The sequence below is a fragment of the Clarias gariepinus genome, chromosome 23, assembly GCF_024256425.1.
Source record: "Clarias gariepinus isolate MV-2021 ecotype Netherlands chromosome 23, CGAR_prim_01v2, whole genome shotgun sequence".
NCBI lineage: Eukaryota > Metazoa > Chordata > Actinopteri > Siluriformes > Clariidae > Clarias > Clarias gariepinus.
Window position 1 is genome coordinate 25,949,317 of NC_071122.1, and position 13,184 is coordinate 25,962,500.

The 13,184-nt window shown below is 40.7% G+C and overlaps 1 protein-coding gene across 1 annotated transcript; it reads right to left on the reverse strand.

The window, feature by feature from the left end:
- Window positions 1-6,659: 6,659 nt before the first annotated feature.
- Window positions 6,660-10,824, reverse strand: LOC128511653 (transmembrane protein 88). The gene is made up of 3 exons (XM_053484602.1): window positions 10,697-10,824; window positions 9,647-9,938; window positions 6,660-7,056 (listed from the first exon to the last, which is right to left on the reverse strand). Exons 2-3 carry the CDS (start codon window positions 9,935-9,937, stop codon window positions 6,829-6,831), a joined length of 519 nt encoding a protein of 172 aa, XP_053340577.1. The 5' UTR covers window position 9,938; window positions 10,697-10,824; the 3' UTR covers window positions 6,660-6,828.
- Window positions 10,825-13,184: the final 2,360 nt, after the last annotated feature.

A 13,184-nucleotide genomic window follows, 5' to 3' on the forward strand; every position in this document is an offset into this window, starting at 1 on the left:
TGTGTGAGAAAAATGTGTCTAGATAATAATTAAATGAATGAATGATGAATGAAATGTCTCTGATGAGCAAGCCAAGGGTGACGGCGACAGTGGCAAGGAAAAACTCCCTGAGATGGCAATAGGAAGAAACCTTGAGAGGAACCAGACTCAACAGGGAACCCATCCTCATCTGGGTGATAACAGATAGAAATAACATCAAGTGTGTTGTGCAGGTGAAAGTTCAATATATCAGAAGTTGTGTAGATTCAGTTCAGCAGTAGGTGCAGAGGGCAGATGGGGTCAGATCACTGGAAGCACAGGAGCAGGATGTGTAGCTCCAGCCATCATAAAGCAGAATCTAGCTGGAGCAGGTCCTTCTCAAGATGCCTTAGAAACCTCGCAGGGTTGGCCTTTGTCTACTGAAGCTGGCACAATCTCCAGATGTCTCAGGATGGGTAGAAAAATACAGAAAAGATGGAGAGAATTAGCGTAGTTGCCATTCAGGATAGGTGTACTGGAGTATGAGGTTATGGGATGAGTTACGCGTATGCCAGAATAAAGAGATGCGTCTTGAGCCTACTTTTGAATTGGGAAACCATGTCTGCTCCCCAAACAGTGTCTGGAAGGCTATTCCAAAGCTTTGGAGCCAAATATGAAAATGCCCTGCCCCCTTTTGTAGATTTTAAAATTCTGGGAATTACCAGAAGTCCGGAGTTTTGTGATCTTAAGGGACGTGGTGGATTATAGCGTATCAGAAGACTGGTTAGGTATGTGGGAGCTAAACCATTTAAAGCCTTGTATGTAAGTAATACTATTTTGTAATTAATTCTAAACTGAACAGGTACAATAATACACAGCATGTAATACATACAGGCATTCACACTTAAGTGTCACTTTATATGTAAAGTTTTTGCTTTTCAGGACGTATAATTCGACTTGACAGCTCCTGAAACTTGTGTCTCTTCTCTACAAACACAGTCAGCATCCAGACATTGCTGTAACACGGTATTTTCAAATCACTGGTCATTGTAGTGTATTAGTATAAAAATCTACAAAAGGGGGCGGGGCTTTTTCAGATTTAGCTCCAAAACTTTGGAATAGCCTTCCAGACACAGTTTCCCAGTTTAAAAGTAGACCCAAGACGCATCTCTTTATTCTGGCATACACGTAACTCATCCCATAACCTCATACTTCAGTACATCTATCCTGAATGGCAACTACGCTAATTCTCTCCATCTGTTCTGTACTTTTCTACCCATCCCGAGGCATCTGGAGATTGTACCAGCTTCAGTAGACAAAGGCCAACCCTGTGAGGATCCTGAGGCATCCAGAGAAGGACCAGCTCCAGCTAAATTCTGCCTTATTATGGTTGGAGCTACACATCCTGCTCCTGTGCTCCCAGTGATCCAGACCCCATCTGACCTCTGCACCTACTGACTCGTCCCTGTCCTAAACTGGACTTCATGTTAATTAAAAAAAATTCTGTTATATTGTACTTTCACCTGCACAACACACATGATGTTATATCATCTCTATCTGTTATCACCCAGATGAGGATGGGTTCCCTGTTGAGTCTGGTTCCTCTCAAGGTTTCTTCCTATTACCATCTCAGGGAGTTTTTCCTTGTCACTGTCGCCGTTGTCCTAGGCTTGCTCATCAGGGACATTTCATTTATTCATCTCGTTATTATATAGACACATTTTTCTCACACATACACAATTTATTATTATTATTATTTTATTATTATTATTATTATTTTAAATTAATTTCTATCATTTTGTGAAGCTGCTTTGAGACAATGACCATTGTTAAAAGCGCTATATAAATAAAATAAAATTGAATTGAATTGAATATTATAAAGTGTAGTATATAGTGTAGTATCTCTGGTTAGAATATAGTAAAGTAGCTCTTAAACAGTTTGGATTGTGGTTCCAGTGAAGAGGAGAAGTTGACTGAGCCTGGCGATTCTAATGGCAGCTCACACTGTATGCTTGTGCAGGAAGATGGAAATGTCGTGTATAGAAGGTGCAGAAAAGCTGCGTGTGAATGTCTTTGTGTGAGACTGCGTAGTCTAATAAATACCAGATTATTACTGATGCCACTTTGAGAAATAATCATAATGAATAAAACAATATTCTACCAATGATTATGATCAGACTACGTTAACTAAAGTGGCTTACACTTCTCCTCCATTACACGTAAAATGTCTAAAATCAGTTTTTAGTAAACTGCTAAATGTTGTGGAAATCTGCGGAGCACCTTCACACTTTATAAAGCATCTGGAATCAGAGGAATAACCGTACTTCTTCTGACATGGTCCAGCAAATCAGCCATGTTTCCTACTTTTTCAGTTTGAATATGGTGTATAGGACACAACAGGACACAACAGGACAACAAACCTTATTACGGCACACATGTGATACCAATCTGAGGCCGTGTCCAAGCTGAGCTGGAGCAGCAGTGGGAGAAATGATGCACAGGGGAAAAACAGTTTTCACATCTTCCCTCTAAAAGCCACATTGTTCAAAATGGATGAATTCATTTAGCTCTAATTCTGTGTCTGTGCAGGAGAGAAAGAGACGGAGAGACGGAGAGAAGCTCTCTAAGCATTCATCTGTCCAGAACGTTCATTATGTGGTCTCTCTGTGCTGATGGAATTAAAAACCGATTTCCTCCCTCGCATATCAATGACGGAAAATCAAAAGATTGTTCCTTGCCTGCTGCGTCGGGAACTGTATCTCACTCACACGTCCATTACTGTAGGAATCAATCCCACTTCCAGGGCTCTCGCCTCACTCAGCTGCAAATAGAATCCAATTTATTTCACTGTTTACCTTTGAAGTTATTTGACAACCTGCAATTCCAAAATTAAACACGTAAAGATTGAAAAGCTTCTTACCAGGAAGGAGCGGTACACTGTAGTCAGAAGGTGATGAGAATAAACCATGGAGGTGGTGGACAGTCCTGAGGAACTCACCAGATCTACTGTATATTTACACTCACTACACTTTCCATAGCATTACCTGAAAAGCTAGTGCACTATGTAGGGTGTACAATCCCTTGTTCTACACACCAAGTAGTGCCCTTGATCCGGGGTTGGAGAGTTCAAACAGACAGTTCAAAGTGACCTACGGTACTTACACAACAGATTTACAGAAGTGATGAGTGCAGAGACGGCATGTTGTTTAAGACGCCATAACGTTATCAGATGTGTGTTCTTACTGAAAGTGCTTCTGTGACTGGGTGTAAATGTGGGTTTAGTCAGACAGCTGCTCTCTCCTCAGTACTGCGGACCGTACAGACCTACTCTCACCCACGCTGAGACACACAGTTAGTGTCATTAACCACTGGACAACACCTGGGACACGCCCACTCATACATACAGTCACAACGCTAATATCAGCCCTGTGGCCATAACGCCTCTCGTCCAAACAACTAACGTTTGTATAATTTAACAATAATTATTATTATTTTCATTCTATTCTCATTAACTTTAAGTGTGTAAGATTTATACCTTATCAAGTAAGATACCTAAGGAAGTGTTTTTTAGTCCTTCAGATGAGAGCAGACTTTCATACACAAGTGCAGTGTGTGAAGTGGGCTGCATGAGACCAGAACATGATCAAATATTAATACACCCCTGTTTTATGTCCTCATAATGGCAACATAACACAGGCTCACAAGACTGCTTGCATACACACACACACACACACACACACACACACACACACACACGCACACACAAATCTAATTAGTGAGAAGGAATATCTAACAGAAAATGCAAGTTGCATTAATTTTAGAAAAGATGATTTGTTTCCCAAATCTTCATCCCACTGAGTCAAGAAGCCGTTTTTAAAGCGTAGACTCTCTTTGTCTCTTTCCCTCTCTAACACACACACACACTTGTTCACACACTCTTCACTTCTCCGTTGAGCTCACACACTCTTAATCTTGCTGTCTCTCTATAATCACCCCATCAAACTCCCGCCATCTCTTTATCATCTGGTTGTGTTTCCATGGCGAACACCCGGCGACTACCTGTTGTCATAGTGACACATCAGTTATGAGGGGGTGTTCATATTTCTGCAGTTTATGTCATCATGCCTCTTTACAATGTACAAACATATATTTCAGATAATACAAGAAGATTAGTGATTCTCAAGAAACACACACACACACACACACAGAACTATTTTAATGTAACTAATTTTTTTTATCACAAAAATACACAATTTATGTAGTTTTGATTTAGTTTTATTAGAATCACATACAGGAGTACAAGAGTCGACTATCTGGACAGAAAACAAGCTGCTGATCAGCTGACTGATGGTATGACTTCATCACTTGGTGGGTGACATTTCAATTCTTCAGGATGTTTAGGTGGAAAGAGTTCCTACTTTCTTTTAAAACTGTTTACACATGCACACAGATAAACACAAAAAAAACCTCCCCTGTGACCAGGAATTCCCATTCGTAAAGTGAGGAACGCCTCCTGGACCACATGCTCAGGGTGATGTCATGTCAAAAACTGGTCGAGAGTCCTGCTGTAGTGATGAGTGCCACAGGTAACCTCAGGGAGTCTGAAGTAATCTCGAGCAATCTCAGGTAATCTCAGTCAGTCTCAGGTAATGTCAACTAGTCCCAATCTCTAAACTAGTCCCAATCTCTAAACTAGTCCCAATCTTTAAACTAGTCTCAATCTCTAAACTAGTCTCAATCTCTAAACTAGTCCCAATCTTTAAACTAGTCTCAATCTCTAAACTAGTCTCAATCTCTAAACTAGTCTCATTTTCTAAACTAGTCTCAATCTCTAAACTAGTCCCAATCTCTAAACTAGTCCCTATCTCTAAACTAGTCCCAATCTTTAAACTAGTCTCATTCTCTAAACTAGTCCCAATCTCTAAACTAGCTCCAATCTCTTAACTAGTCTCAATCTCTAAACTAGTCTCATTCTCTAAACTAGTCCCAATCTCTTAACTAGTCTCAATCTCTAAACTAGTCCCAATCTCTAAACTAGTCTCATTCTCTAAACTAGTCTCAATATCTAAACTAGTCTCATTCTCTAAACTAGTCTCAATCTCTAAACTAGTCTCAATCTCTAAACTAGTCCCTATCTCTAAACTAGTCTCATTTTCTAAACTAGTCTCAATCTCTAAACTAGTCCCAATCTTTAAACTAGTCTCATTCTCTAAACTAGTCTCATTCTCTAAACTAGTCCCAATCTCTAAACTAGTCTCAATCTCTAAACTAGTCTCATTCTCTAAACTAGTCCCAATCTCTTAACTAGTCACAATCTCTAAACTAGTCTCAATCTCTAAACTAGTCCCAATCTTTAAACTAGTCTCAATCTCTAAACTAGTCCCAATCTCTAAACTAGTCCCAATCTCTGGTAATCTCAGGTCATTTCAGGTTATGAGAAAAAATCAGGCAATTTTAGGTAATCTTAAAACATGTCAGATAATCTCATGCCATAATCAGAAATTTTTGGTAATATCAGGTAATCTCAAGCAATATCAAGAAATCCACGGTAATCTCAAACAATCATCTCAAGTAATCTCAGAAGATCTCAGGTCATCTCAGGTAAAATTGGGTAATCTCAAAAAAGATCAGGTAATCTCATGCAATCTCAGAAAATCTTCAGGAATCTCAGGGAATCTTAGGGAATCCTAAGTAGTCTCTGGTATTCTTAATCAATCGCAGGTAATTTTAGGTAATCTTTAACAATCTCTGGAAATCTCAGGAAATCACAGGTACTCTTGGTTAATCTTAAAACATCTCAGATAATCTCATGCAATATGAAATCTCAAGCAATCTCAGGTAATCACAGGTAGTCTGACTCATTCGCCATGGAAACCATCAGACCGAGTGACAGTGTTAAGCAGGGACACAGGTGACACACACATGCTGCAGTTTCCTGGGTGTAAACAGGGATTACTGAGTTTACTATGTCCTGAAGATCAATCAACACACACACACACACACACACACACACACTAGTTGCCTATAACACTAAGTGTACACTTGACGTGTGCTTTCTGATCAGAGTCATGGGATTTAAAATCTTTCTCATTTGCTGTCATTTCTGTGTTATTTTAGATTACAATTAAAATTAGATTATCTTTGTGTGCGATTGTGTGTGTGTGTGTGTGTGTGTGTGTTTTAAAAAAAGGATTTTACATACTCCAGTAACTCAACCTTAACGCTAACGGAGTCACAATCTATGCTTTTTCTCTACGTACTCGCATGACACACAGCTGTGATTACAGTAGCATTTGTTCATCATAGATCAGATAAGAGCCGTGACATTAACACACAAGCTCTCAGTAAACATCTACAGAGACATCAGGAAGAAAAGCTAAGGTTGGGGGAAACAGCAGAGATCGCTGATGTTTGGGTCTGAGTCTATGTCGCTATTACAGTTAGCTCACTTTGCTAATCTAATCTGAAAGCAAAGCTAATATGAAGCCGCGTGTGCAACAAACTAAAATAAAGAAAGAGAAGCTGTGTGTAAATCAGGATGTACAAAAGCTGTAGGATGTATAATTTCTGTGTACATGCCACGCCCACAGGACACAAACCTAATGATGTTCGTGACTCAACACAAAATGTCAAATAAATGCAAAATATAAGCAACAATTAGTAAAGGATGAATTCTGCTTTATTTAAAGCAGTCAGCAATACTTACTTCTATGGTGTGATTAGCGATTTAGCCGCTAACAGGTACTGTCTATCTGAGTGTGTGTATGTGTGTGTGTGTGTGTGTGTGTGTTCAATTCATATTTATAGCACAAAATCAGCTTTAACAATACAGGTATTGACAATAAAGTTTCCGTTCACAGAACCGTCAATTCAGACCCAAGCCTGGACGTCCCGTCTCCAGCTGAAGCCCCGCCCCCTGTATCGAGCTGCATTGATTGGCTGAAACAACTGAAGGACATGAAACCTTCTGAGCAAGGTGCAGAAGATAGCTGCAGCAACTACGACTAACGGTGACATCATTACGAAGCCTAAGATGATGAGGGCAGAACAACTGTTGTCGTCAAGGTAACTGCAGAGTGGGGATGGGGAAGCTAGGACCTGTTTTGGGGGAAACAGAGAGGAGTGCAGTTAGTAAAGAAAGTGTGTGTGTGTGTGTGTGTGTGTGTGTGTGTGTGTGTAACAGAGAGAGAGAAAGATGGATAGGTAGTGATGTGTGACAGATGCTAACCACAAAGCTGTCAATAAAGCCCCAAAGCTGTCATTTACTTAAAATGCACACACACACACACACACACACACACACACACACACATTCTAAGACTGTACACATGTAACACCAAACTTCCAGTGTGTAAAAATTAAGTCAGGAACGCGTCTCCCCGCGGCTGTCAGTCAGTGAGACGCTCTGTGTGCATTAGGACCTGGTGGAGCCCAAACAGCAGCCTGGGGAGGAGTTCTCAAGAGGAACGGTTCTCTCCAGCACATCTAAACTAACACCACATGTTTATCAATAAATACATTATTGATTAAAAATTAATTAAAACTCTGCTTTTGTATTGTTTGTCTCAGACTAATATATAAAACAATCTTATGCAGTTTCCTCTGGTTTTCCTCTGCAGGCTTGTGTGGACAGGAAGTCACCCTTACATTAGGGGAACAATCACATGACATGTCACATGACTTAATGTCCTGCTGACTGTAAAAAACGCTGCACTACACAAACGCACCTCAGGAGCACACTGTTCACGTACACACTACACAACCTCACTCTATATACACACTACACAACCTCACTCTATATACACACTACACAACCTCACTCTATATACACACTACACAACCTCACTCTATATACACACTACACAACCTCACTCTATATACGTACACACTACACAACCTCACTCTATATACACACTACACAACCTCACTCTATATACACACTACACAACCTCACTCTATATACGTACACACTACACAACCTCACTCTATATACACACTACACAACCTCACTCTATATACACACTACACAACCTCACTCTATATACACACTACACAACCTCACTCTATATACACACTACACAACCTCACTCTATATACACACTACACAACCTCACTCTATATACGTACACACTACACAACCTCACTCTATATACACACTACACAACCTCACTCTATATACACACTACACAACCTCACTCTATATACGTACACACTACACAACCTCACTCTATATACGTACACACTACACAACCTCACTCTATATACACACTACACAACCTCACTCTATATACACACTACACAACCTCACTCTATATACACACTACACAACCTCACTCTATATACGTACACACTACACAACCTCACTCTATATACGTACACACTACACAACCTCACTCTATATACGTACACACTACACAACCTCACTCTATATACACACTACACAACCTCACTCTATATACACACTACACAACCTCACTCTATATACGTACACACTACACAACCTCACTCTATATACACACTACACAACCTCACTCTATATACACACTACACAACCTCACTCTATATACGTACACACTACACAACCTCACTCTATATACACACTACACAACCTCACTCTATATACACACTACACAACCTCACTCTATATACACACTACACAACCTCACTCTATATACACACACACACACTACACAACCTCACTCTATATACACACTACACAACCTCACTCTATATACACACTACACAACCTCACTCTATATACACACTACACAACCTCACTCTATATACGTACACACTACACAACCTTACTCTATATACACACTACACAACCTCACTCTATATACACACTACACAACCTCACTCTATATACGTACACACTACACAACCTCACTCTATATACGTACACACTACACAACCTCACTCTATATACGTACACACTACACAACCTCGCTGTATATACACACTACACAACCTCACTCTATATACACACTACACAACCTCACTCTATATACACACTACACAACCTCACTCTATATACAAACTACACAACCTCACTCTATATACGTACACACTACACAACCTCACTCTATATACGTACACACTACACAACCTCACTCTATATACACACTACACAACCTCACTCTATATACGTACACACTACACAACCTCACTCTATATACACACTACACAACCTCACTCTATATACGTACACACTACACAACCTCACTCTATATACACACTACACAACCTCACTGTATATACACACTACACAACCTCACTCTATATACACACTACACAACCTCACTCTATATACACACACACACTACACAACCTCACTCTATATACACACACACACTACACAACTTACTCTATATACACACTACACAACCTCCCTCTATATACGTACACACTACACAACCTCACTCTATATACACACACACACTACACAACCTCACTCTATATACACACTACACAACCTCACTCTATATACGTACACACTACACAACCTCACTCTACATACACAACCTCACTCTATATACGTACACACTACACAACCTCACTCTATATACACACTACACAACCTCACTCTATATACACACTACACAACTTTCTTCCTTGTGTATTGTAATCTGTCTCTAGAATTAAGTGTGTGTGTGTGTGTGCGTGTGTGTGTGTGTGTGTGTGTTACCCGTGTATGACACAGGAAGCCAGTGTACAGTAGGAGTGTTGGTGGTGTTAACACCAGTGTGAACACCACACACAGCAGCATCATACAGGCCATGCCCACTCCCACATTCCACAGCGCCAGCATCAGGCCACACAGCACACACACACCACGACCCCGCCGTGCCCCCCAGGCCTCTCCGTCACACTCTGCCGGAGGTGGGGCCAACAAATGCACGGCATCATGGGAAACTTCCTCCACTTCACACTCGTCCTGCACGCCGTCATCGTCCAGATCCACATCCACACCACACATCCTATGGAGAGACAGACAGAGACAGAGACAGAGAGAGAGAGAGAGAGAGAGAGAGAGAGTAAGGCTCTGGAAAGGCTTTGGGTATATGGTCATGTCAGTAAGGCTGGCTGAATATTTTTGAATTGAGAAACAGATAGAACAAGACAGGGAGATGGAGAGACAGAAAGAGACAGAGAGAAGGATTTGGAGACAAACAGAGAGATTGAGAGACAGACAGAGAGAGCTAAAGAGCTCAGACAGAGAGATGGAGAGACAGACATAGAGACAGACAGACATAGAGACAGACAGAGAGACAGACAGAGAGACAGACAGAGACAAACAAGACCAAGCGAGAGATACAAAAAGAGTGATAGGCAGAAAGAGATGAAAATAAAGTGATTATATTGATGACATCCTGAATTCTTGCACACGCGACCTTACACACACACACACACACACACACACAATGAAAGCCTCTAAGAATTATTAAAAGTAGTGAGGTGTAAAAGAACAGCAGCTCCACTTTCAGCTGTATATGTGTATACTGTGTGTGTGTGTGTGTGTGTGTGTGTACAGCGAGTGGAAAAGCAAATAAACTATTTAGACATTTTTCTAATTAAATAAGCAAGGTGATAAAAAAGATAGATATTCTTTCTCTCTCACACACACTCACACACACACTTACACACAGTAGTAGTTGTAGCATTTGAAACTCAAAATAGTCAAAGAAAAGCGAAACACACACATACAGTTGTTAAGTGTCGAGTGTGTGCTGCTCACCTGCTCTAGTTGTGATGATGAAGTCAATCGCGTGGAGATCAGAGGAGCGGTGCTGAGTGTGTGTGGAGTGTACCACATCAGTACATCAGCATTGTGTGTGTGTGTGTGTGAGAGAGAGAGAGAGAGAGAGAGAGAGAGAGAGAGAGAGAGATGAGGGGAGGGGAAAGCAAGAAAAGACAAAACAAATAAACCAGTTTATTTATTCGTGTTATCATTTGTGTTGTGTCACATTTTTATTTCTAGGATCTGTGTGTGTGTGTCTGTGTGTGCATAAGAGAGAGAGAGAGAGAGAGATAGGAAAAAGAAAGTAAATGAAACTGCCTTATGATCCACTCTTTCTAGTAAACACCTCAATCTGTAACAAATGATACGATGTCAGCCAATCAGAACACACTGTACTGCTCTCAGCCAATCAGAACACACTGTACTGCTCTCAGCCAATCAGAACACACTGTACTGCTCTCAGCCAATCAGAACACACCGTACAGCCAATCAGAACACACCGTACAGCCAATCAGAACACACTGTACTGCTCTCAGCCAATCAGAACACACTGTACTGCTCTCAGCCAATCAGAACACACTGTACTGCTCTCAGCCAATCAGAACACACTGTACAGCCAATCAGAACACACCGTACAGCCAATCAGAACACACTGTACTGCTCTCAGACAATCAGAACACACTGTACTGCTCTCAGCCAATCAGAACACACCGTACAGCCAATCAGAACACACTGTACAGCACTCAGCCAATCAGAACACACTGTACAGCACTCAGCCAATCAGAACACACCGTACAGCCAATCAGAACACACCGTACAGCCAATCAGAACACACTGTACTGCTCTCAGCCAATCAGAACACACTGTACTGCTCTCAGCCAATCAGAACACACCGTACAGCCAATCAGAACACACTGTACTGCTCTCAGCCAATCAGAACACACTGTACTGCTCTCAGCCAATCAGAACACACCGTACAGCCAATCAGAACACACTGTACAGCACTCAGCCAATCAGAACACACCGTACAGCCAATCAAAACACACACTGTACTGCTCTCAGCCAATCAGAACACACTGTACTGCTCTCAGCCAATCAGAACACACTGTACAGCCAATCAGAACACATCATACTGCTTTAGGCCAATCAGAACATATTGTAGTGCTCTTAGCCAATCAGAGCACACTGCCTAAAAGAGTACTTTAGTTTCTCTGGAAGTTAAGTGATGACTAAAGACCTAATTGTTTCTTGGGTGTTTATATTAACAGACACACAGGCAGAGAGAGAGACAGATAGTCAGAAAGACATGCACTCAGGCAGATAGACAGACAGGCAGACATACAGACATGCAGACAGACAGCTAGACTTCTGATTTCTGCTAAAACTGACGTCTACAGGAAAAGCTGGGAGTAGCTTCACTTGTTTCTTCTCTCTTTTCTTTGTAAAATTCTTGAAAGGACTGTTTGCTGATGAACTATATATCTCAACTAAACCAGACAATATACCCAAGTTGTCTAGATTAACCGAGTGTGTCCAGGACATAAAAGATTGGATGACCAATAACTTTCTTTTACTAAATTCAGATAAGACAGAGATATTACTCATCGGCCCAAAAACCAGCACACAACAGCTCTCACAATTCAGCCTGCGTTTAGAAGGATGTACTGTTACTACCAGCTCAACAGTAAAAGACCTGGGCGTAATATTAGACAGAAACTTATCCTTAGAAAATCATATTTCCAATATCACAAAAACAGCCTTTTTCCATCTTAGAAATATCGCCAAACTTAGGAGTATCTTATCCGTATCTGATGCAGAAAAGCTAGTTCATGCATTCATGACCTCCAGACTGGACTATTGTAATGCATTACTAGGTGGTTGTCCTGCATCCTCAATAAACAAGCTTCAGTTAGTCCAAAATGCAGCCGCCAGGGTTCTCACTAGATCCAGAAAATATGATCATATAACCCCAATATTATCATCCCTGCACTGGCTACCTGTTCAGTTTAGAATTAATTACAAAATAGTATTACTTACATACAAGGCTTTAAATGGTTTAGCTCCCTCATACCTAACCAGTCTTCTGATACGCTATAATCCACCACGTCCCTTAAGATCACAAAACTCTGGACTTCTGGTAATTCTCAGAATTTCAAAATCTACAAAGGGGGCAGGGCATTTTCATATTTACAGTATCTCCAAAGCTTTGGAATAGCCTTCCAGACAGTGTTCAGGGCTCAGACACAGTTTCCCAGTTTAAAAGTAGACTCAAGACGCATCTCTTTAATCTGGTACACAGGGGATTCATCACAAAACCTCGTACTCCAGTACATTTAAATGTACATCATCATCTACAAGAGTACAAGAAAATTTACTTAAATTAAAATTGGTATTGAATTCTAATAATCAGTTTTTTTTCATTGTCTATAAATAATAGATATAATCTAAGGTCAAATAGTGTCCTTCTTTTTAAGGTGCCTGTGGT